Source organism: Apostichopus japonicus, chromosome 18 (genome assembly GCF_037975245.1).
Source record: "Apostichopus japonicus isolate 1M-3 chromosome 18, ASM3797524v1, whole genome shotgun sequence".
NCBI classification, from domain to species: Eukaryota; Metazoa; Echinodermata; class Holothuroidea; order Aspidochirotida; family Stichopodidae; genus Apostichopus; species Apostichopus japonicus.
In genome coordinates, this window is record NC_092578.1 from 8,673,798 (window position 1) to 8,698,974 (window position 25,177).

The 25,177-nt window shown below is 36.1% G+C and overlaps 1 protein-coding gene and 1 long non-coding RNA gene across 3 annotated transcripts; one reads left to right on the forward strand and one right to left on the reverse strand.

Annotated features, from left to right (window-relative positions):
* The first annotated feature begins 264 nt into the window (after window positions 1-264).
* On the forward strand, window positions 265-24,423 carry LOC139959088 (uncharacterized). The gene is made up of 17 exons (XM_071956662.1): window positions 265-449; window positions 1,516-1,721; window positions 9,499-9,615; window positions 10,247-10,395; window positions 11,481-11,537; window positions 12,144-12,243; window positions 13,090-13,134; window positions 14,715-14,926; window positions 15,975-16,061; window positions 16,899-17,022; window positions 17,242-17,463; window positions 18,107-18,265; window positions 19,951-20,153; window positions 21,806-21,886; window positions 22,511-22,725; window positions 23,192-23,329; window positions 24,225-24,423. The coding sequence occupies exons 2-17, from the start codon at window positions 1,574-1,576 to the stop codon at window positions 24,406-24,408; spliced, it is 2,241 nt and encodes a 746-aa protein (XP_071812763.1). The 5' UTR covers window positions 265-449; window positions 1,516-1,573; the 3' UTR covers window positions 24,409-24,423.
* Window positions 4,425-9,446, reverse strand: LOC139959089 (uncharacterized). Of its 2 annotated transcripts, XR_011789963.1 has the most exons (4): window positions 8,672-9,446; window positions 7,314-7,428; window positions 6,840-7,005; window positions 4,425-6,421 (listed from the first exon to the last, which is right to left on the reverse strand). It is a non-coding gene; the product is annotated as an uncharacterized lncRNA (long non-coding RNA). The 2 variants fall into 2 exon arrangements; XR_011789962.1 differs by having other exon boundaries at window positions 7,314-9,432.
* Window positions 24,424-25,177: the final 754 nt, after the last annotated feature.

Here is a 25,177-nt window from a genome sequence, read left to right on the forward strand (position 1 = left end):
TACCCTCAAAGTTCAAATAAGAATAAATAAATCAATGACAAACATAAAGGTGTATAATTTCAATCGAGGAGTTTGAATAGTTATTCCCTGATATAACTATAGTAAACCCATGTATCCGTTTTCGTTAACGTTAGTTTGATGATTGTTACGATGACAGACTGTGTCAACAAAAGCTTTTCTCAACAATAACCTCGTGGATTCCCTTGATTGATTTAAAAAAAAACCAACACCCACCCATTGAAGTTTGTATTTCACTTCCAACACAAATGTGCTTGATCACTTTGCTTAATTTGTATGATTCTGTACCGCAAGTTATCGTTCTTATGTCGGTTAGATTGTAATAGGAACAATCTATATCGTAATATACCATTCGTGGTATATATCGTATGGTTCGTGTCCTGTCTGCGGATTAGCCACAGTCAAGTCTTTCACGAACTGGCCGGCTACAGGTAAGAGTGCCGAGGACGAATTTAATATCGCAGTTTATTAATCGTTATCCATGGGTGCATGTGTTGTTCATATGAAGCTAAAAGTACGTTTTGGCCGTTAGCTCTTAGAACTTTTGAAACAATCGATTAATGTTAGCATTAATGTCTGCCGACTGAGAGAGCCGTGACGTCATAATCAAATTAGCGGTAAAGGAGCTTTCGAGAGAGTTATCATACATTAAAGCTGGATATCTTGAAGAAAAAGACGAGTTCTGTATATAGAAACATTACCATGGCACTCACATTCTTCTTCTTCTTTTATTTTAAATCTCTCTATTTTTGACTTGGTTATATCAAGACTTAATACTCTGCGTGAAGTTATCCATTAATATTCTCTTATTGATCGACAGTAGATTTAGGAATATAGATTTAGGGGGTGTAGCGCCCACTGAGATGCATCATTATATTACTTTTTGACATCTAACCCAAATATATTAGGGAAAGGCAAATAAATCACTCAAATACCAAGTCTTAAGCGAAGTAAATTTTGGTTTCGATGATAATCATTCGCTATGAATTCATGAGTCGGATGTCGGATGTGTGTGAATGTGTGAATGTGTGTGCGACGCCTTGCATGTAAACACGATATCTCAAGTGGGGAAGCTTGAACCAATCTCATGTTTCGTTTGCATGAGTACCATTTAAGGATACCATGTTGCTTGTGAGGTCAAATCTCATTTGAGGTCACCAGAGGTCAAACTCTGGAAACCCTTTTACATGATATCTAACGATGGGAATCGTGGATATACTTCTCATACTTGGTGTGTGGATGCATCACATTGAGTACAAGACCCCTATTGTTATTGGTAGATGTGTGTATAACTACGTACAATAGACTGACCTGTGTTTATCATGTCATAATGTAATTGCCAAAGTGTAACATCAAAATAGTAATTCGGGCCATTTATATTGTAACAGCTATTTCTGGTCAACAATCAGAAGTCTAGTGCAATGAAGTCATCGAAACCTCGATGCATTTTTTTGGCATTCTGGTTTGTTGATTTTTTCTTGTTTGTCTTATCATCAGGATTTTGCTTTTCAAGTCTGGAAACTTTCAATTTGTGACCATAGTTTAGCGGTATACGATGGCTTTTCACGGACAGTTTGTTTGTATATCTTGGATCTTTCTTCTTCTAAAAGCATCGAACGGATTGGTTTGTTATCCTGGATCTTATAACGTGATGGGTAATTGCCTATACTCGAGAGCGATTCTACCTTGTAGCTGTGATATTCGTAAGTAAAACCATGTGTATAAATATAAACTATATAGAAATAGGCCTATATACATTAAAGTCTCACTACGTGTTTCGGAAAACAAACTTCCGAAGCAGATTCAATGTTTCTTATTCTTAATGCACTCTAACCAGGTGGGTTTACTTGATATATATATATATATATATATATATATATATATATATATATATATATATATATATATATATATATATCTATATCTATATATATATATCTATATATATATATATATATATATATATATATATATATATATATATCTATATCTATATATATATCTCTATATATATATATATATATATATATATATATATATATATATAAATGAAAATCGTAATGATCTGGAAAATCAAGAACAGTGAAAAAACTTTCAGCCTCCACCGGGATTCGAACCACGGGCCTCCCGCTATATATATATATATATATATATATATATATATATATATATATATATATATATATATATATATATATATACATATATATATACATATATATATATATATATATATATATATATATATATATATATATATATATATATATACATATACCAAACCAACAAGTGATATATACCTGAAAATAAAATGTGATAAATTAACCTACAGATATCGAACCGACGGAACCAGATTACATTTAAAGGACATAATCTTTTTTTTTGTGAAACGGTGAATAATTCTGTAATTATAGGAGTATGGTCAGGGGAAGTCTTGCTCAGGCCAGGCTTGGGGTAATCAGTGTTAAAAAAACCTAGACATTTCGTGTTTTTTTATAATTCAGGGTGAACATGACTACAGACTTAAATACTCATTAAGACTAACTTGAAACTGTTGAGAAGAATGATCATTTATACTCATTTATGCAGCTTACAGTATGTGTAGGGAAAAAATGATCTTGATTTTTTTATCTTTAATTCTGGCAATTAGTTTCTGGCACACTACCCGAAAACTTTGTTACCAATGACATTCATTGACAGTGGTAACAAAAGAGGTATTTAAACTATTGTTTATTAGAACTATACTTCTTGTGGTTTTCCTTTTCCTGCACATGACTTCACTCTAACCTTGGCAATTCTTTTGTATTTTGACCTGCATTTGTAAGTGTATGCATTTCAATGTTAACTACATGAATAAATCCATGGGCTATGATGATATGAGATTGTGTCATTAAACCCAGACAAAATATATGCGAAGCAAAAATGATGTTATAATCTTGTGAAGAAGTTAAGAGTTCACTTAATGTAAAACATATGGGGACCATCTAGGCAAACATAGAGAAATAGCTCAACAAACAGTGAGAAATTTCATTTTATCGTAAAATTTAAACATGATAGTAATCACGATTACATGCCTATGTAATCTAATCCTTTGATTTTTAGTTGTAATCGTAATCTTAAAATTTGAAGTGATGTTTACATAATCGATCTAGCTCCCTACTATACCCAGGCTCAGAGACCTTCATATATATTGGAATATTACAAATGCTGTGTCCAAGTGACGCAAACGTTATACCAATTAATGCCAACTCACAGCCACTTAACAAGTTCACTGTTCCAAGCAGCAATTATCAATTATACCTATTCAATTTGGCTTAACGGTTCACTGATACTGTTACCATAGCGACAGCATACAATGAATGGTAAAGAGGTGAATCAGCTTTAATTCTTAACTGAAATGAATTATAAATTACTTCAGATGCATGGCTTACAATACAAAGCTTTGAGGTCACTAAATCGCTTTTCATCACAACTCTTATGCAAACATATAAAAATCTTATTTTTTTTCCCAGTGAGTTTTTTTTTCAATCTGAAGAAGGAACCTATAGTGATTTGTGTTTAAATGAACCACTTTATTTGCTAAAGCCTCAGACTTTTAAAATTTTAGGAATTCAAAGGTGGGGCGGGGGAGCAAATTCAACCTTTAACCGGGCTGAATTTTTCTGCTAGAGGGCCAGAGGCGAATAAAGGACTTTGTGAAGGAAGGGCTGCTGTTGTGTTGTCGTAACCGACCCTTGGGGGGGGGGTGTCTGAGGTCCACCCCAAGAAAGAACATAATTAAAAACTATTCACATTTAGACTAGGCTATAATGAAGGGTTTTTAGAAGTAGCTCAAAGCGGAAGGTTGTGCTGCAATAACTGATAGAAATTCAATATTTTCTGGACTGATTAAGGTAGGGGCCGGCTTAAAACTTTTTAGCAGGGCCAGAGGCGAACTGAGAATGGGTGTTACCTGCGGTCATTGAAGTCATCTCCTATGAAGGGGTTGGGGGTCCTCTCCGGAAAATATGCTTTAAGCGTCAAATGGTGCAATAAATACTTTCTGCGAGGTTATTCTTCTCGAATGAACCGTTTTCCCAAGACTGATGATCTCAGGTGAGGGACATAGCCCAATGCCGTTTCCCTCCCCATTGCGCATGCCACTGATAATGGGTCCGGTTACAGAGGTATAACTGCAGATCAAGTTTTCATAAATAGTTAAAGAAAAAGTCTTTAAATTTATGTCAGAGATATCACAGATTTAATGTACCATCGCAAACAATTAAGACTGAAGATTTTTAAAATTTGACATCACCGAGACAAAATAGCTTTAAGAATATTTTCGGGTTTCTTCTCTTTAGTTTCATTTATGACAATGTTTATTTACCAGGCGCGTAGCCAAGGGGGGGGGCGAAGGGGGCAGCCGCCCCCCCCCCCTTGAGCATATTTTTAATTTTAATTTTTTTAATGTTTTCATGATATCGCTAGTATTTTCAAAAGAGAAAATGCTAAGATGCAACTTACAAGGCCTGGGGAAGTGCCATTTCCAGCGATCTAGGAGGCATTTTCAGCCAAAATTTTCTAGTACGCTTCGCGCCAACTCATGGTGGCACTACGCTTAGATAATTTGCAATGCCGAATCTACAGTTTCGCCCCTCCCTTGGCAAATTCCTGGATACGCGGCTGTTATTTACACTGTAAAAAATTTCTCTGTATATTTACAAAAGAAAAGCTGTCAATTAGTTTCCATCTGTTTTTTCATCAGTGTACGCAACAGCAACTGTAAATGTACAACTACGGTTTGTGTAGAAACAGATTCATTTCTATTTATTCAGGTAGAATTTTATGTGGCAACATGGAAAAAGTGATGTAAAATTCAAAATACTTTTTGTACATTGGTCGAACTTTTTTCGTTTCTAGACAGAATGTTTCCGTTAATTTACCAAATAACAGTTTGTATACACAGTAAAAAGTTGTGGTTGAAAGTAAAAATTATGTATTCAAATGAAGCTGTTATATGTTGGTAAAGTAATTTGTGATCCTGGGCGAATCCTTTGTGGAGAGGAATTTGTTGTACATGAAAGAGATTTAGATGAAAAAATAAACGTTATACCAAGAGGAACACATTGAGAGAGTCAAATTTACCAAACACACATATCTTTATTTACCAACATGCAATCTTGACAGGTGTTTTAGACTTTTAGGATAATATCATAAACAGCAAATGTGGAATTAGCACTGCAAACAACAATGTAACAATATATTACACTAACATGAACAGTTTAGATATCATTCCAAAACAGGGATAAAGTGTGAATTTGTCTACCAGTGCGTTGAAAAAACAGTGATATTATCATACTACTACTAAACTATCTCAGCATATTAATCTGGACTTTCCTGATGATATTAGACTCCCAAAGGTAAAATACTATTTAAGCAAGATTGATAAATGCTGAATAGCAGGGGGTCAATTTACCTTATGAACCTACCAAGGATACTGCTGTACATTGTAATTAGCACTCTTACAAAGAGATAGTGTCTAGAATGAAAGAGCAACGACTAAAAAATACTACTCTATGGCATACTAAAGAAATAAGAAACAAAACAATAACATGAACCTGGAAACCACTTAAGTTGCATTGAAACTGAACCTGAAACAAAAAGCTATTAACAGTGTGAAACTCAAATACTATTTCTATGCTTAGAATTAAAAGGATTTCTTTTAGTAAAAATACTTTGTTTCGAATGAGTACAGTTGCTACCCTTGGAAATAAGCTTTACTGCTATCAGAACAACTCCCAAATCAATAGAAAGAAAAAAGAAAACAGTTAGATTGATGGTCAATGTCAAAGTGATGAATCTTCCATTGAAATGCTCAGGCACACTGGGATATTTTTTTGGTAAAATGAACCCTTTCCAATATATAGAACAATCAGAAAATCTACTTGACAGTGCTCAAATTTGGGATATTTTTATATAATAATACATCCAACTTGTACTGAAAAAGCTACGAGGTTGTTCTGTACAGAATCATATTTTGTAAGAAAATACAATGTTTGGTTAAAAGACTTCTGAAGCAAGCAGATTATCTTATTGTTTATTAAGTATTTTAAAAATCAACTTTAAGTTACATTGTAACATGAATCTGTAAAATTTAGTGATTTATAGCAGAATAGTTCAAAGATTCAGTGCTTTTGAAATGGAGGTATCATTTAACAAAAAACAAAAATTATACGGCATTAAACAAAACAAAATTAAATGCAGTTAACTCAAGTAGCTTAATACTTTTGGCCACATTCACTGCATATCTCACTCTCTACTTTCCTTCATCCGCTCACAAAGAGAAGTTACTTTCGGATTTATACACCATCTGTAAGATTTCTTTGCCCTAAACCCTCTCCCTGGATCAATCTCGAACAGTATTCTGTAGGGAATAATTTGAAAAAAGTTTCATGAGTCCAATCTATCCTTGTTTACCAAAAACATCCTAGTGCTTAAAAACTAAATTTATTCAATTTTGGTAATAGTATCCCCAAAATTAGTTAAACTTCACATAAAAGTTATATATCAATATATATATATATATATAAGTAAAAGTTTGTATCCATTTTATTATATATAAACTGTTGTTATTTGCATGCCGTGACAGGTGCACTAGTAGTTTAATGAAAACATTTAATGTTGCACAACATTTGTTGGCATTGACACTGACATAAAGCTATTACTGAACAAACTGAACATGACTTTGCAGTTCTTCTTGCAGGATCTCAACAAGATGGAGGAACTGTAGTTTGAATGCACCTCCTTTGTTAATCTGTCAAGAAACTAGGTTTAAACTGTACCTCTGTATGTATTCCATGGTTGCTTGAACCTCTGTGGGATAGCATATGTTGAACACATAGTAGCTCATGAACAACATCTTCAACGCAGCAATAATGGATGTAGGATACAGCAGAGGTTCCCGATCAACTGTTATTGCCATTCTGTTTCTAAGAAATGGATTGCAGCCTGTTACATAAAAAACAAAAGCATTTTTTATTAATATCTTAAAGTATAAAGATCCATGGATTATAATTTTAAAAGCAATTTCATTCAGAAATTATGCAAGAGTAGCCTGCAAGTGAAACTCTTGCACTCTGGATGAATCCAGTGGTCACCGTGAAGCACTTTACTACAAAAAAAAGTCAAAACCTGATGATCTAGTGCATAGATAAGTGAGACCAATCATAGTCTTAGGATAGAGATAAAATGAGTGTTTCGATACCATCTTCTCTATGGTCACGATAGAAGTGACTTTTCAAAGCTGAATAACTTACAAAAATTCTGTTGCACTTTTCTTCAGGACACGGAAATTGAAAGTTTGGTTGATTTTGATGAAGCCTGTAGTGACACATCTTTCTAGCTGCAGTATCATAGTGAACAAGTAACCATCTGCAAGAGAGTAAAAACATATGGAAATTAAAACCTTTCGGAAATGAGTCAGGCTCTCCAACAATACCTGACTATTCCATCTCAGGTTTAGCCGAAGCCAATCCTATGAAAGGAAAACAAACAAACACTTATGGTTACATATATATTGACAGATGACAAATCTTATCATTTAATACTGTAAGTAGGTTACAGTTTGGCATAATTCATAACACCCACAATCAACACATTCATGCTAAGATCAGGTTAGTATAAAAGTACAACAGTGTATACATCAACTGTCCATGATACTTAAAGTAGGCTAGGGGCAATTAGCAGCTCAGGCACAGTTCTGGATGGGTGGGGGGGGGGGGAGGAGGGCTAGGAGGTAGACTTTGCCTGTAATTTTTTTCCAGCTCGCAATAATCACAATTCCCCTTTACAAAGAAATTTCCTTCAGGAATTTTTTGTATAGTTAACTTCCACCTAAGCCCTCTCCCACTCAAACATACCTATAAATACTAAATTTCGAGTTCAAACATCTTTGGTTCTTGTGATATCGTGTTTATACGCCAAGGCATCAAATGACAGGCACATAGTACATACAGGGTTTCCCCATTGCATGCAGTAGCATCCTTCAGAATTGAACAAGGAATAACAAATGGTTTTACCGACCAATAATTAGTTTTCAAATTCAGCGAGAAAAACAAAACAAAAACTAGCCTAGATTGTTCATTTCTGAACTTTACCATTTGGCGTGCCATAGGGGACTGCACGACTCCCCCAAGATTTAGTGGAAGCCGATCGGGGGCTTCAAACTAAACAGTAAAAGTGATATCAAGAAGTTTCCTAAGAGAATCTATCTATGTTATATAGTAAAGCATAGACACTGATTGGAGACCAGTGTCTAGGCTGCGTTATATCATAGCCAATAGAAACGATACCGCGAAAGAATGAATGTAAGCTTAGGTTTGGTATGACTGTCAAAACAGCTACGATGATATGCTAGAAGTAAGCGATCGTACATGCTCGCCTAACAAAGAACTGCCATAGCATCTTGTGCTAGTGTGCACACAATGGACCGACAGAGAGCTGTGCTGTCGGCCTAGCCTACTTGCTTTGCCGCTTATTTCAAAACAAACAAACCAACAAACGAACGTTTAATAAATGCTTACGTAAAAAGTAACAGTTTCATATGACTCAATTCACTATAGTTGCACTCATGTTAGATTAAAAAGGACTAAAAAGCTTTGAAATCATAACTTACCGTAATTACAGCGGTTTCGGACGTTCGGTGCGCGCACAGCGTCATTCAACTGTAAGTAGTGTACAAAGGTCATCTACAACTTTGCGACACAGTTGTAAACTTTACTATTTCGGAAAAAAACTCGTTGATTGCGTAAGACTAAACGTATATGCTACTTTCTATCATTCTAACAACATGTAAAATACGGTTCTCGTTTTATGATGCAAGATTTGGTGTAACGTTTTCGAGGTCACTTCGACCGCATAATGAAAACTTGGATCGAGCCTGATACTTTTGTTCCGACACAGCAGTTGATGTATTGTTATGAAGATTTTGTTCCCATATACAGAAAATGTTGTTACAATACATTTTGTAAATGGACAACAATATTTTTTAACAACATGATTAATTTTAGTAGATGAACGGTGTAAAGCTGTTATATCACAGACATTTTTTACAGTGTACTTATAGGGTTTGTGTTCCGTAAATTCTGAATCTAAATTATATATAATCTCTAAAACTGATCTTTAAGATTTATGTTGATTTAAGTGTTAACATTGTTTACATTCCACCTTTAAAATATGACAAGGGAAAACTAAGAGAAATTGAAATGGTTCATATTCTAGTGGAATGTAATATTCACGGATTTACAAAGGCAGTCCCCAACCATGACTTTTAAAGGATGATGTCTTCCAAACGGAGCAAGAATTTTCCTAGCTGTTTCGGGGAGTTGTTAATTATCACAAATATCGCTGTCTATATAGGTAAGTTAAAGATAATGGTTGGGTTTGTGTGTTCCTTAAACTTATTCATCAACTTCATTGAACCCCTTTCATGTTTCTTTCCAGCTTTGATATCGGCTGATTCAATACGGGTCCAATTCATCGTAAACAAACCAACCGATCTTATTGGGGAAAACTGGAATATTTCAGCAATGATTGAGTGGTCACCGCCCACGATAGACGGTGAGTAAAAAGGTGCCTTATCAAAGTTAATGAAAGTTTTTTTCTTCTTTTTTAATTGCAATTTTATACCATTGCGTCAACACTAAGAATTTGTAAAACTTTTACTAATTTCATGAATATTTCTATTTGAAAGTAATTTATGGAAATTAAATTTATAACGTTTTTAATATGACTGTAGCTGAACAAATTTGTTCAATATTTTCGCATACTGTGGCTGTTAAGTGTAGGGACAAAACTGCAGTGCTAACTGAACATGGAGTTTTGGGGGAGATGTTTAGGCCTATGTATGAATGTCCGTAGGAAAATATCCATCTACATACGCATAGGGCTCCATGCATGCAGTTTACTATACCACTCCTCTTCCACTCTTTTGTGTAAATTTTCAGTAGCATGCTTACGTACTGTGTATAAGGACCTTTCTCATGTTCAGTCTTTCTGCGACATGGGCCAACTACCCCCCGTATCAGTTAGTTACGCCACTGATATCGATCTTTCAAATATTAGCAGAAGTTAGGGCCTATACTTGGCAGTGATGAATCGGTTAAGATCCGTGTTTAATTCGGTTGTAAATTGGAATTTGAATTTTCGAGTGACGCCTTTAGTTCCTGATATTTCCTTTTCCTTTCAACAGGGCAATATTCATACTCCGTTAGCTTCGAACCATTGAAGACACCTATGGAGTTAGCACTAACTGGCGGCCTGGATTATGATATGCACGCGCAGTGTAGATATGATATACCCAAAGGCGATTGTACGACACCTATGTTTGATAGGAAGGTGGTAGGTATATACAGCCGTTTCGGATGCTACGGTAGTGTAGAAAGGACATTACATTGACAACTTCTGCACTTACGTGATGACGAAATCTAGCGGTTAAAACTGAAACGTTTCCGGTTTCTTGTTTTGCACTTAATAGCCTATATACAAACAAAAGCTAAACATATGGAAAGTACCGCTTAATACCCTTCGTAACAGTTAACAAACCTTGTCAAAGTCATGTCTTATAAACGCTTCCGTAAATGCATGTATTGCACATTATTGTTATACGTTAGCTATTGTTTTATGTGGTAACGCCCACTTTATGAATATTAATGAACTTTTTACTGAACTTCCCATATGATCAGAGTTAAGCTTCATTGTGTATGGATATATTCCAAAGAAGGTGAATTTCCACCAAGAAAAGAACACACTTTCTTCGTATGTTTCGTACGTATTGTATGCATGTAAGAAGACCATTTTCTATGGATATTTCCTATACAGAGGGTGTGGACCATTGGGTGGTTACAAAGTATGAGATATCATTTAGAAAAACCATAGAAATGGCAATTCACGTAACTAGACGAAAAAACTCAAGTTGTACATTGCTCGAAATAATTTAGTCCAACGCAGTTATTCTAAACATATCATCGTTTAATGTGTACATTAATTGGAATAAATGGGGGCATTAAGCGAACTAATGCGGGCATACACATAAACCAACTATGTTCTATGCGGCCAACCATATACACGTCTGTGGCGTACGTGTGGTTTACCTGTCCTTCTGGGCTACAGGGATAGGACTACCTGTGCCGATTGCCGATCATACATCCCGGCGGAGGGAATCTTATAGGTTTACGCTCCTTCTGATTTATGTATGGAATGACGTCATGGCCGACGTAGTATAATTCTTTCCCGACTGAATATGAAATATCGCCCGACTGAAACTTTAACACCCCCCCCCGTCTGACGATGGAGGTGAGCGTGTGTGTGTGGGGGGGGGGGGGGGGAGAATGCTCACTCCTACCCATTCCCCACCCCCCTCCCCGCCCCCAACTGCGAAAATTGCGTATATGTGTAGTACAATTCCATATTTTCTGTTCTTTCAGAATGAAACATTCGTAGAGATACCAGATGTTCTCTTCGGTCATTCTTACAAGTTAATGGTAAGAATAATAATAATAATAATAATAATAATTGTAATCAACATAATCGACAATATTAATCTGTTGTTTGCCAATAAGCCTATTAATAGAGTATATTAGTTCCTTCCCTTAAATATATGTTTACATCTCTGTTTGTTTCTCCTGGTATTTATCTTCGGAATCACCGTTATCGAATATCGAGCGGGTCAGGAATGAGGGGAGAGGATCGAAGGCAGGGTCTGTAACCATGGAAATATTATAAGAAATATCATTATTTTCTCATTTAGTGTTAAGGTACAGTGAGTAGTGCAATTATTGGATTCGGTGATATAATTGTACCACGGGGCCTGAGGGGAACCTCGACGACTATCTATAGAAGGTCGTGATGTGCATTGATGTACCTCCCGTAGTTACACGATAAGTACCATGGGTTTAATTTAGCACTGAATATTCAAATCTTGAATTTGAATAGTCAGTGTCAATTCGTAAATATTTCTTCTTACTTCCCTATCTTGGGAGAGGAGGTGGTGTGGGTTGTGGGGTGGGGGGTGTGGGGCGGAGAGGATGCTATATTTAAACCGAAATGCTTGTATTTGCTTCTATCTGTCGTTCCTTTTTTGGTTTTAGATTCAAGTTTTGCAGACTGAAGTAGCTTCTCTACCCTACTTGTGCGTAACTCCATACGAAGATCTATTTGAATGTTTAGTGCCTAGAACATTGGCTCCAGGTAAACAATTTCTCCCTTTTGTTTTCGTTTCGGTAGTGAATTAAGAACAGGAATCAGGGATTGACTAGACTTAGAGAAATCACCCCCCCCCCCCGAGAAAATAGACCAAGGCAACCAGTATCAAACTGGAAAGTATTCCGTATTCCTATGACAGACATTCTTCAAAATATTGGAAACGCGGAGGACGTTTCCAGTCAAGACATTTCGGCGGTTTGTTAAATAAGCCTTGGAAAGCCTCTTCAATTGCAGGTTATCATATGTTATGCTCTAGACCAGGGGTTCCCTAACTGGGGTGCATGAACCCCCAGGGGGTGCGTGAGTCCATCCCAGGGGGTTCGTGAGACGTTTCTGAAAGTCAAAACTAGAGTACTTTTTGTTGAACTAAAATCTGATATATCATATAATTTAGTAATGTACAAAAGTCGACAAACTCTTTTCGCGTTCCATACGCAACATGTTGCCATATATAGTAGTACCGTACCGTGCATATGATAAATAACTGATTTATGAAATAGACACAGGCCGGATTACTTTGGTGAAGTTGGTGTGCGCATGATAGTACGTCGTGAAGATAAAGAGCTGATCTGATCTTGAAGTTTTCAAATAAATATTTGTTCATCTCTTGTTTTTTTGTGTTCATTCCAATACTACACTAAGAACTTGATCTTTTACGAAGCACTGTTATGCGAATGATAGTATAATAATGACTCAGATCGTGGGGGTTCGTGGACAACTCTGACATCCACAGGGGATTCGTGGGGGGGGGGGGTAAAGTTAGGGAAACCCTGCTCTAGACTGATGTAAGTCTGCGTAGTTTAGCGTATGTTGTCTTATTGTTCTCCACAGATTGTTACGAGATCACAAAGGATGAACATTTTTGCCGTCAGTATCGTAAGTTTAAGAAAGACTTCATATGTGTGTCATACAGGTAAGGTGAAAAGAAACTACATATAGTATGCCATATATAGGTAAGGTGAAAGAAACTACATATAGTATGTCAGATAGGTATAGGGTGAAAAGTAACTATATATAGTATGTTATAGGCCTAGGTATAAGGTGAAAAGCAACTACATATATGTCAGATAGGTATAAGGTGAAAAGAAACTGCATATACTATGTCATATATAGGTAAGGTGAAAACCAACTACATATAGTATGTCATACAGGTAAGGTGAAAATACTATATATAGTATGCCATACAGGTATGGTGAAAAAACTATATATAGTATGTCATACAGGTAAGGTAAAAGAAACTATATATAGTATGTCATACAGGTAAGGTGAAAGAAACTATATATAGTATGTCATATAGGTAAGGTGAAAGAAACTGCATATAGTATGTCATACAGGTAAGGTGAAAGAAACTATATATAGTATGTCATACAGGTAAGGTGAAAGAAACTGCATATAGTATGTCATACAGGTAAGGTGAAAGAAACTATATATAGTATGTCATACAGGTATGGTGAAAAAACTATATATAGTATGTCATACAGGTAAGGTGAAAGAAACTGCATATAGTATGTCATACAGGTAAGGTGAAAAGAAACTATATATAGTATGTCATACAGGTAAGGTGAAAGAAACTATATATAGTATGTCATACAGGTAAGGTGAAAGAAACTATATATAGTATGTCATACAGGTAAGGTAAAAGAAACTATATATAGTATCTCAGATAGGTAAGGTGAAAAGAAACGACATATAGTATGTCATATAGGTAAGACGGAAAGAAACTGCATATAGTATGTCATATTAGTAAGGAGGAAAGAAACTGCGTGCGTTCGGCGATTGCTACTTAAATGTGTATGTACACAGAATTGTTCATCACTAAGTCCGAGCGAAATTGGCAGCAGTTGAGAGAGGTAGGGAAGCCTATATGTATAAGCCTACGGAACCCAGAACTGTCTCCTTACCATCAAAAAGAAAGCGATGGGGGAGAGGAGGTGTAGGTTGGAAAAAGGAACCTCAAACATAACTCAAAACAGTGCTGTCTGGTTAAAAACACCCAGGTTCTAAAATATTTACTGATCAAGTCGGCTTAAAAAAAAATGGAGGGGGGGGGGGGTTTGTAGGAGTCCATACAAGACTTGGTACAGAAACGTGTGTTGTTTTCTTCTTTACGACATTTCGTGCACATCTAATACAATAACAAGTTTAACGGTGTCAGAAACCAAACTTTGCTGGTAATTTTTGCGAAGCTTTTAGGATTATCGATATGCTGACCAATGTATTGGGCAAAAAGTTGGGCATTTTGCCCATTGAATTTAATAGTGACTTAGGGGCCGAGTAATAAACATATTTCAAGTTGGGAGGCTCAAATCAGCAATCTCCGAAAGCACACGACCCTCCCCCTCCTGAGCGGTTTTAAATGATAAATCATCAAGTTGTCCAGTCATTAATATTCTCTTAGACCATGTTCAGTTTTAAAAACATATAAATAAACTACCTTTTCTTAAATCTGTCTTCAGCTGTGCAGATTGCCAGTCAGCCAATCAACGTTCGTGTCAGTGTATCGACCGTTGACGTTATTTACGTCATAACCGTGGAATGGAATCGTCCACTTCAAGTTAATGGTATCATTGATGAGTATTTCATACAGATGTACCAGTTAAACGATACAACCAATGGAAGAACAGAGGAACTATCACTCCCCCTCGCTTTCAGACAAATCAAAGTGACGGTAATTACTTTGTACGTTTGTTTGTGTGTCGTTGTTGCTCGTATTGTCGTTTGCTTTGTTGTTTCTCTCTGTATTCTACGTCATATACGTTGTGTCACATATACGTCATAATTTAATGTCAGCAAAAACTGCGCGGCAAATTTCTACCCTCTTATTACATTCGACGTAACATGATAACTTTTCGCTGCTAAGGGCATTGAAGGCTCGCCCCAAACCGCGTGCCGCGCTCTGAAAAAGTTAACTTTCCGTTGCTTTCAAGTGATGTTTTCTTATTGTCGCTACAAAATGCAGACAGTAATGAAACGTGATACCTTGTTATCTTTGAACTAGACCTGAGATGTCCATCGCTGCTATGTACACTGTGGTGTGGGTATTGACCGTAGCTGTGTGTATTGACTGTACACGATAGTGTCTAATTACCGACGGTAGCAAGCTGTGTGTGTATTTTCTGGGATCGATGGTGTTGACTAACACTTCTGTTACACCTCATTCGAAACGGTCAGATTACCGGCATGAGGTGTTTCTTTGTGCGCGAGTCTTCACACCCTTTGATATTGATTCCTCCATCTGTAGTAATACCTACAAGAGAGGGCACGCAGACTACATATATAGAGCAGTCAGGGGTGAAAACCACATGTCGAATTTGTTATAGAAGGAGACTTTGTCCATTGTTAAATATGTCGTGGTTTGCACGGGATTGTCAAAATTCTGGATTCCGACCAGCTTTTTGTAAATATTCACATATCAGTAAATGTAACATGTATATGACTTGGAGATTCCTTTTGACCACGTCTAACTAGCCCACCATTAGTCCCTTGATCGATACCCCCCCCCCCATCTCTCTCTCTCTCTTTAATTCTATGCATCCCTACTTGTCAAAAAGAAATGGTGTTCCGCAACTTCGCTGGACTAAATTAACAGACTTTGAAAACTGAAAAGACAAAGCAAACGTTTTCGTATCCAACGTAAGGATTCTGTAACATATATAATAATAATAATAATAATAATAATAATAATAATAATAATATATTTATCATTTTTTATTCAGAATACATCCCAAGACGTATATTCTTCACAACTGCTTGTTAATTTGGATGATCAACAATTTGTCTTAAACCAGACTTACGAAATTGAGGTAAGTTAAATTAATGGACATATTGTAAGTGCAAATAGAATATTATTGAGATTATATTATATATCATTCTGTGTGAATGAACAAATGTGTATGGGCACTTTTGAAAGTGAAGGGGAACAGTTTGTCTCCCCCATGCACCCCACCGCCCACCCCACACCCCACCACCCATCCTCATACTCACACTTATTTATTAACTAACGAGGTGGATGTAGGTATTTTCATGTACCTGATTAATCCTAATAACTTCGAGAATGTACACATAAGCTATGGGATATATAAGTATGAAATAACCTTGCCAAAAATGGTTACAAGACTGAGAAAAATTCTGCTCATATTGTGCCCTACTATTGGGTACCTACCAAAAGTAACGTTCTTCTGTGCAAACACTGTCAGTTTTTGTCAACCAGGCAGTTGATCAGGCTATTCTGTCACGCAGTCAGTAATTCTTTCAGTCAGTCACTCGGTCAGTTAATCTTTCAGTCTGTCAGTAATTCTGTCAGTCAAGTCTTTCAGTAAATCTGTTAATCAATCACTCAGTCAGTTATTCTGTCAGTCAGTCAATCTTTCAGTCAGTCTGTCAGTAGTTCTTTCAGTCAGTCACTCAGTCAGTAAATCTTTCAGTCAGTCAGTTATTCTGTTAGTCAAGTCTTTCAGTAAATCTGTTAATCAATCACTCAGTCAGTATTTTTTCAGTCAGTGAGTCAGTCAATCTTTCAGTCAGTCAGTCAGTCACTAAATCTTTCAGTCATTCAGTCAGTCAGTAATTCTATCAGTCAGGTAGATTAAACCAATCAGTCAGATGATTTGTTTTAATTGATTATAACAATTTCCTTGCAGATCGGATCACGTGTACTTCCAACCATAGATTCCAACCGTTTCGACGGAAATTTTAAAAACGTAATATTCTACTTCGCCGAAACTATGGAACCTTTAACTGAAAATAACTCCACAGTTGCGTATGGTGAGTTCGTTGCCTTACCTATCTTTTTTTACGTGAATGGCACACCAGCTGTCCAACGTCCAATATAATTTTGGTAAGCAGCACGCAATGATCTGAATCAATAACAAAATATGGAAATATCCGCAACAGAAATATGATGACGTCATTGAGAAACTAATGTATGATTATTATCTGCTTCACTTACGGCTTCTTCATAATTTTGATTTCGTAATCTTTCAGCAACCAATCAAGGAACAGTCTCACAATTGCCAGAAATGTTACCATTGGAGAGGGACATAACCACCGTGCTGATTTATGGAGCTTTGGCTCTTGTTGCACTGGTGTTAACAGCAATTCTCCTTGGTGTACTTTGCAACTACCTAAAGAGAAAGCCACATTCACAATCACCGACATACTTACCACATGTTAGTAACCATTCGCCTATACCAGAGAAGAAGACAGGTATTAATGCCAATATCTTTCTTATAAGCCAAGGGGTGGATGACACTCAAATTCAAGACATATTTTCAAGACGTATACACGTATAGACGCGTCCATAGCCTTGTGGTTAGGGTGTCCGCATATAAAGCGGGAGGCCAGGGTTCGAATCCCGGTGGGAGGCTGGAAGTTTTTCACTGTTCTGGATTTTCCTACTCACTACTATTTGAATTATAAATATATATTTATATATATATATATATATATATATATATATATAAAGTAATAATAATACATGTGTAGCAAGTGGTATGTCATCTTTATAATAAACATAAACACACAAGAAAATTCCACTTCCGTCCTCTTGCGTCCAAAAAGGACGAGACCGATCGTGAGGTGAAAATATAAAGAGATATGATGTATGCATGCTATATAAATATGCTTTATATATTGTATGAAGTCTGTCTTTTTTGCTTCAATTTGTATATATATATATATATATAAATATATATATATATATATATATATAAATATATATATATACACATATTTCTTCTACAATTTTTATGACCGTCTTGTGATTATGAATGTAGTTCATAATGTCTCACAAAAATGATTGTGACTTTTCGGGCAGCAAGATCTTATTACTTTTTGGTGGTTTCAACAGTTTCTGATGAATTTAAAGACAAGGAAATTCTGGACCGAAGAAGATTAGTTATCGGTAAACGATTAGGTGCTGGTCAATTTGGAGTCGTCTACAAAGGTATTCTGAAGGGAGAACATTCATCCGACCGAAATAGGATTGTGGCCATCAAAAACCCTAACGGTAAGAATAACAATTAGGGGTCGTGTTGCTCTTTTGTCTACGATATAGTTTAAAACGCGGGTTGTGAGAGGACATGGGGTGGTGGGGGGCTTGGAATGTCTACATTAGTTATATTGTCCTTTGGTAAGTTTGGTATAATGCATCATAGAGGAAGCTGGCGGTGCGATACCAACCGTGTTCATCCTCTTTCCTGTCTCTTTGCCGATACCCGGTTGCATTGCTCTTTAGCTGATAGCATTCCTTTTCCTTCAAACAATAATCAAATATAGTGACAATGATTAATTTCATAACCGTAAACCTAATTCAACTCAACCACATCCATACTTCCGCCTCCCAAAAGAGAAAGGGCGACCCTTATACAGTACCATGGCAGTATATAACTGAAAAACCAATATTGTTGACTCTGCAAACCTTAAAACATATCTATGAATTTGTATATCAAGTAAGGTGACAGATGTCGTTAACACTCAAACTTAAAGAGGGAAATATTCTATACAATATTGGTTGACAACCCCCCCCCCCACCCCACCCCCATGACAATAACTTGTCCCTTACTCGAGATATGGTTGATTGAATGTAACCTCATTGAGGCTGGCTAAACCCTCGCTAACACAAGGAGACGGACCACAGTAAATGTGATCTCTCATGTCACCACGGTTCGCATTGTTCAAATGCTTTACTTTCCCCATTACAATTTTCATGTTGATTTATCCTCGGATTTTGATATTTTGACATGTTTGCTTGGTTGTCATTGTTCTCTGTATTTACCATTTCATTAAAACAAGGGACTCTTTGTCGGGGGGGGGGGTAGGAAGCTTCCAAAAGTGGTGGGGCACAACATCAGAGGGGCACTTTCTCATTCCACAACCACCACTCGCGTTATGCTATAAACCGATACACACCGGCCATATACTTAAATATATATGATGTGTTAGTATGCTATCAATACTATTATGGTGCATGTGACTCTATCAACCTATATCTGCACAGTATAGAATAATATGTAAGTAGAATGAGCTGCAAATATTGATTTTTTATTTATTGAAATTGTTTATTGTTAACCGTGCTACAACAAAAAATGGGATGCCATTTTAAAAATAGATCGTACAGACTAAAAATAAATAATTAAAATAAAATATTTAAAATTAACAAAGGCTTAAGATATCCAAAAGACAGTTCTTCATCAACGGGGCACATTTTATTTGCCAGTAGGACACATTTGCTATTTTGGAAGAAAACAAAAGTGCCCCCTCCCGGCTCCTACCCCCTGCTTTTTGTAGAAGGGCCCTTTGTGGATAAATGAATTGAATATTCCCCCCAAAAATGAGACATTTTCAACTCATTCGTCATGATTTAAATGCACGAAATATCACCAAATTTGGAGAAAGAGAAAAAACAATCAATTGCTTTGATGATGTAGTTTATACCCATATTAAAGATGCATATATATTTCCTGCAATATGGATAAGCAATCTACACCATCCATATTTAAGATAATAAAAGTTATATGAAAAAGAAAGAAAAAACACGAAACGAACCATCTTAACAGAATAGTTCAACTCCGGTTTCTCATATAGTATATACTAATACAAATATATCTATCAAATTTGCTACATCACCTTTCTATATTATGTTGTGTCTATTTACTCTCCCTTTTTCAAATTTGTTTCCCTTTTTTTTTGCAGTTTCACTCACGGATCGAATAAGAGAAGACTTTCTGAAAGAAATCAAATTGATGATAGAAATGAAAAGAGATATTAAGAGTCATCCAAACATATCGTTAATAATAGGTTGTTGCACTGTGTCAGAACCTTTCTGTTTGATCACCGAGTTCATGAAACATGGCGAGTTACTTGGCTTCTTGAGGAAATGCCGTAAATGTAAACAAGTAAGTGCCAAGTGGGCAAATAAGTGCTCACTTCATACTATCATAGCCTAAATGCGCATCCCCGTAATGCCGCATATGTAAACAAGTATAAGTGCTCAGTTTAAAATAATGTGTTCACATCGTATATATGATTAGAAATAATATAGCCCGAAATGCGGTAAATGTGTTTTGTAAAATAATGTGACACTGTTTCACGTGATATGATGTGTTTCTATTCAAATTTACATTGCCGATGAAAACAAACCTGGCTCAGAAGGCCTATATATGGTTACTCCACATGCTTAATAATCGAAACAACAGTATATATATATATATATATATATATATATATATATATATATATATATATATATATATATATATATATATATATATAATATAAAAGATAAACAAGCGAATATTTTTAACAACGACATACTGCTATATTTCGGAGTGGTCACCACTCCATCGTCAGGCAAAAGTACAAGATCAATTAAATACAAGGGCTAATATACATCCAATATACATACTAGTTTAAACATCACTCATGCTTATCACTATTGTCGTCCTTGGATGTATATTAGCCCTTGTATTTAATTGATCTTGTACTTTTGCCTGACGATGGAGTGGTGACCACTCCGAAATATAGCAGTATGTCGTTGTTAAAAATATTCGCTTGTTTATCTTTTATATTATCAGTATGGACCACTACTATTTTTATATATAAATATATATATATATATATATATATATATATATATATATATATATATATATATATATATATATATATATATATATATATATATAATGTGTCACCGAAATGTAAATTAGGGCGGCATTGAACTTAGCACACATAAATTTGCAGATGACTATGAAAGGTCCTATACCTGTACCGCTTAAGATTTGTCATTGTGGTTCTACTAAATGCGTAAGGTTGGCATGTAATATCCTTTTTTTGATTAGTCAAATGATAACTTTATTTAAAAAAACATAAAAACAAATGTGTACCTGATACGTCATCTGCCGTGCAAGCAGTTATTTTCGTTCTAGATCTATTTCCATTGTTGTTACTATTTAATGCCAACTTACGTTACCCCTATATCAACATAGTGGTCGGCTACTAACCTACATATCGTAAGGTGGTACACGGACTATTGCATAGGGGGTTAACAATTTCTGTATCAAACACTACATATTATTAACATTTAAAAACATGTTAACTATACATTTTACCAACATTTACTAACTTAATGGTACCAAGTACAATTTTAATGTTCCTTTGATCATTTTATTCTACCTGTTGAAATGTTTTTCTAACATCGACAAACAGTACAGCCCCATACGATTTTAGTAAAAGCAATCTTTCTAGCCGTCGCTGGACAAACGATTTGTATCAATGAAGTCTTCGGCTTTGAGTACATCGTTTTTTATACGTTTGCCGTGTTGGATGAATCTATAACCGTAATACATGTAGAAATGACCGACTTTACGTTATAGTCATTGCCGATTTTTACAATCCCATGCACACACAAGTTTAACCAAATTGACAAGGAGTTGTCATGGAGTAATTTCGAACGTTGCAGCAAATACATATACGATAACGTTTATCATAGCGTTTTACATTCGGAATATATGTAAAATTGGTCAATATCTTAATTTTATCCCCACAGGATTATGTATTTCCAGATCCAATTTTCAAACTCACGGAGACTAACCAAGTTCAGATTGGGTTACAAATAGCCAAAGGAATGGTAAGTATAAACCAATTCAGGAAACAGACTTAGCCTATGCTTTATCCTACCTATATATGGTGCCTATAGATTTGTCTATGTCTGTATGTACACTGCAGAATATGATTTATATCAACATTCTCTCTTGCATACTGCTATTTGATGAAGTTTTGAAGGCTGAGACCGAAAATGAAAAATGTGTAAGTCGTACTTATGTGTGTCTAACTTAAGTCTTACTTAAGTGTTCACCGAGGCTCCTTGACCTCTGTCCGCCCACCACAGCCACTTGAGTTATGTGTTGGATAATCCGTCATAGAGTTTGCTTCTCGTGGGTATACAGGTGTAAAAAATTCGCCAAAAGTATTTCCTTGTATTTTTGTTGTTGTCAAAAGTATTTCCTTGTTTTGTTGTTGTTGTTGTTTTAAGTTTTGACATTTGTGTATATATATAATACCACTCATTTGAAAACGCAAACTTTGTACAAGCAAAAGTGTTAATTTACCCATATACCAGCATGGGATATCTAAGCCCATGCTTAGTTTGAGTGATGTGTCATTAGACCCCGTCGTGTTATATATTGAGCTGACAACACAACACAACCATTCTTCCAACTAGCCTAATATTAACCTTTGATCACCTTCATAGGCTCATCTATCGAGTATGAAATATTTCCATGGTGATCTGGCCGCGAGAAATATCCTCGTGGGCGAGAACCTTCTCGTTAAGATATCCGATTTTGGTTTTGCGAGGGACATTTATGAGACTGGATTTGACAAACTTCAGAAAGAGGAGAAAAGGCCGGTCAAATGGTACAGTCCAGAGGCAAACAGAGACGGTGTCTGCTCCGAGAAGGGAGATGTGTAGGTACCCTTTATCGTATTAAGTATGTGTATTTATGCAATCTTCTACGTAGTAACCACCATGGAGGTAAAAACAGACAGACCATGTAGAGGTGTGCGTGTAGTGCTGTACGTCCCAATGTGGATTGTATGGCAAAGTGTAGAGGAGATTCTTGAATCGAAATATGCAATAACTTCAGAAATGGAAGTTTTTCATGAGCTTCATAAATGAGGCTGTCCATCTGTCTGTAGGTTGGGAAGGGCCAGATGGGATGTCAGTTACATACGAAGCATATCACATGCTGTTTATGCATTTTACGTAACAGCGCCACTATCTCTTGTTTCTGTAGAACACAGTGCTCACGCACGGATCTGTTCTATGACTCACGAGACACACAAAATGTCACAAAATTCACACCTCCATTAAAATGAAATTTGCATACGATTATTTTTAAGTTTCTCTCTGTATTTAATGATTTCAAAACAGATGGTCCTTTGGTGTGGTTCTTTATGAGATATTTTCCCTCGGTGCTGTCCCATACATAGGTCTTGGAGGGGACGAGGTCTTCAAGAAAATAGAAAACGGCTACCGGCTAGGCAAACCAGATGACTGTCCATTCGATGTGTACGTATACGACACTTTTTTAAATGATATTTTAGAGATCAATTTACTTTTGATTCTTAATGGACCACGAAACCCAGCTCTAAAGTGCAGTTTTCTTTTCATTTCTTTTAAAACAGATGTATGGAGGTCTCGAGAAATGTTGATTTGAAATCAACATATTTAATTAATAAAAGTGAACTTGAATGAGATAAATATGATGTCATGGATACAATTATACACAAATATGTTTTTTAGTTGTCTTCAAAATAGGAACTTTTTCTTTCTACTTTTAAAAGTGGATGCATCAGTCTATGGAGACGATATGTCACAGTATCTTCATTGCATATATGTGGGATAACACTGGCGTGCACCAAGGGGTGGGGGGTGGCGGGGGGAGATGAAATGAAGTATCTAACATAAATTGCTTCGCTAATGTTAACTGTGAATGTTAGCATCCGGTATGTAGGATATTAATATACCGAAATGATTTCCGATAAAAATGGGCCTACTCAACGATATGTATAAACCATGTGATGACCTGTGATGTGTTTACAGTGCCGGGTTACTGTGAACCATCTTGAGACTCTATTATGATGGACCCTTATACTCCCATTTAATGCACAATCAAAAAAAAAATGTTTGGCTACTCATGTATCTTGCCCGAAAGTTATCACGGAGGCCCCTTATCCTTCGTTGGCTCCTTACCCTTTGGGAATCCCTTTGACCGTGGCGCCCCTCCCCCCTGGGGACTTCACGATCCGCCAATATTATCTGGCAAAAATATGTGATCTGTGTGTATATTTGCATGTATGTTGAGTTTCACTGATAGTCACTGATAAATAGAGGGCGTCTGACATTAATTGCTTGGCTGGATTCATTGTGTAGCCCCCTTTAAGTACATTTTTCATTTATGCAGGTACGAGATAATGATGCAGTGCTGGGAATATCAACCAGGAGATCGACCAAACTTTCAGCAGCTAGAAAATAGACACGAGGAGATTGTAAAGAATATGACTTCAATGCCTTATCTTAGAGTTTCCGAGATGGTAAAAAGTGATACAAAATTAATTGATTTAGAAATGGGGGATCTTAAACATTGATACATAGGGATGCTGTTATATCGGTCCTAATGCGCATGATCTATACTGTTTACATGATTTCCAGAGATATTGTGTATCTCTGTCCGTGTGCTAGCTGTGAAAATATGTTTCGAAAGATCTCGTCTTCAATACTAACGACGTTATTGGATATACCAATAGTGATACAATCTTCACTGACGATCAAAGCTTGAACTCAGTTTAGAGGACGTCATGGTGACTTTATATCGACTTTTCCAAAAATAAATGCCCATTCTCGCTTACTTCTCCACACCCCCTCCTTTTTTATAAAGTTTTATGCAAAGAGAACCATCTAAAATGGTGGTTTGCTTTGAACACTTATTTAGAGTAATATCAGATACGTCTTGAAAAAGAATATTTCAAACCAAACCTAGAAAATTAAATTCAAAACATTTTTCTTTCCACATTTCATCAAATGGAAAGCGTTTTTTTTTTCCTTGTTCGGGTCACATGTCCGTTTTTTTTTTCAAGAAAGTTTAACGACTGTTGACTATAGATGGGGCTATTCCTTATATGATAGCATCTTAACGAATTGGAGTATTTTAATCTGTAATTCGCCCAGAAAAGATTGACATTAGAGGGTGGGATGGGGTGGGGGGGGGGGGGGGTCTGGTGGCTCTGTGGTCGTTGAAGTCGACTCCAATGTAGCACGCACGGTGTGTCCTCTCCCAGATAATATTTTGTCTTGAAATGGTGCTCTTTGATACATATTTAGGCTATGAGTTAGGTTTTTAATTAAGTCTACACGCAA

Excerpts from the sequence above, each read along its gene's own strand:
- LOC139959088 (XM_071956662.1), top strand. The coding sequence starts at position 1,574 with ATGGCTTTTCACGGACAGTTTGTTTGTATATCTTGGATCTTTCTTCTT. Across the intron at positions 11,538-12,143 it reads GTCATTCTTACAAGTTAATG|ATTCAAGTTTTGCAGACTGA; the intron begins GTAAGAATAATA and ends TTTTGGTTTTAG. Across the intron at positions 17,023-17,241 it reads TAACTCCACAGTTGCGTATG|CAACCAATCAAGGAACAGTC; the intron begins GTGAGTTCGTTG and ends GTAATCTTTCAG.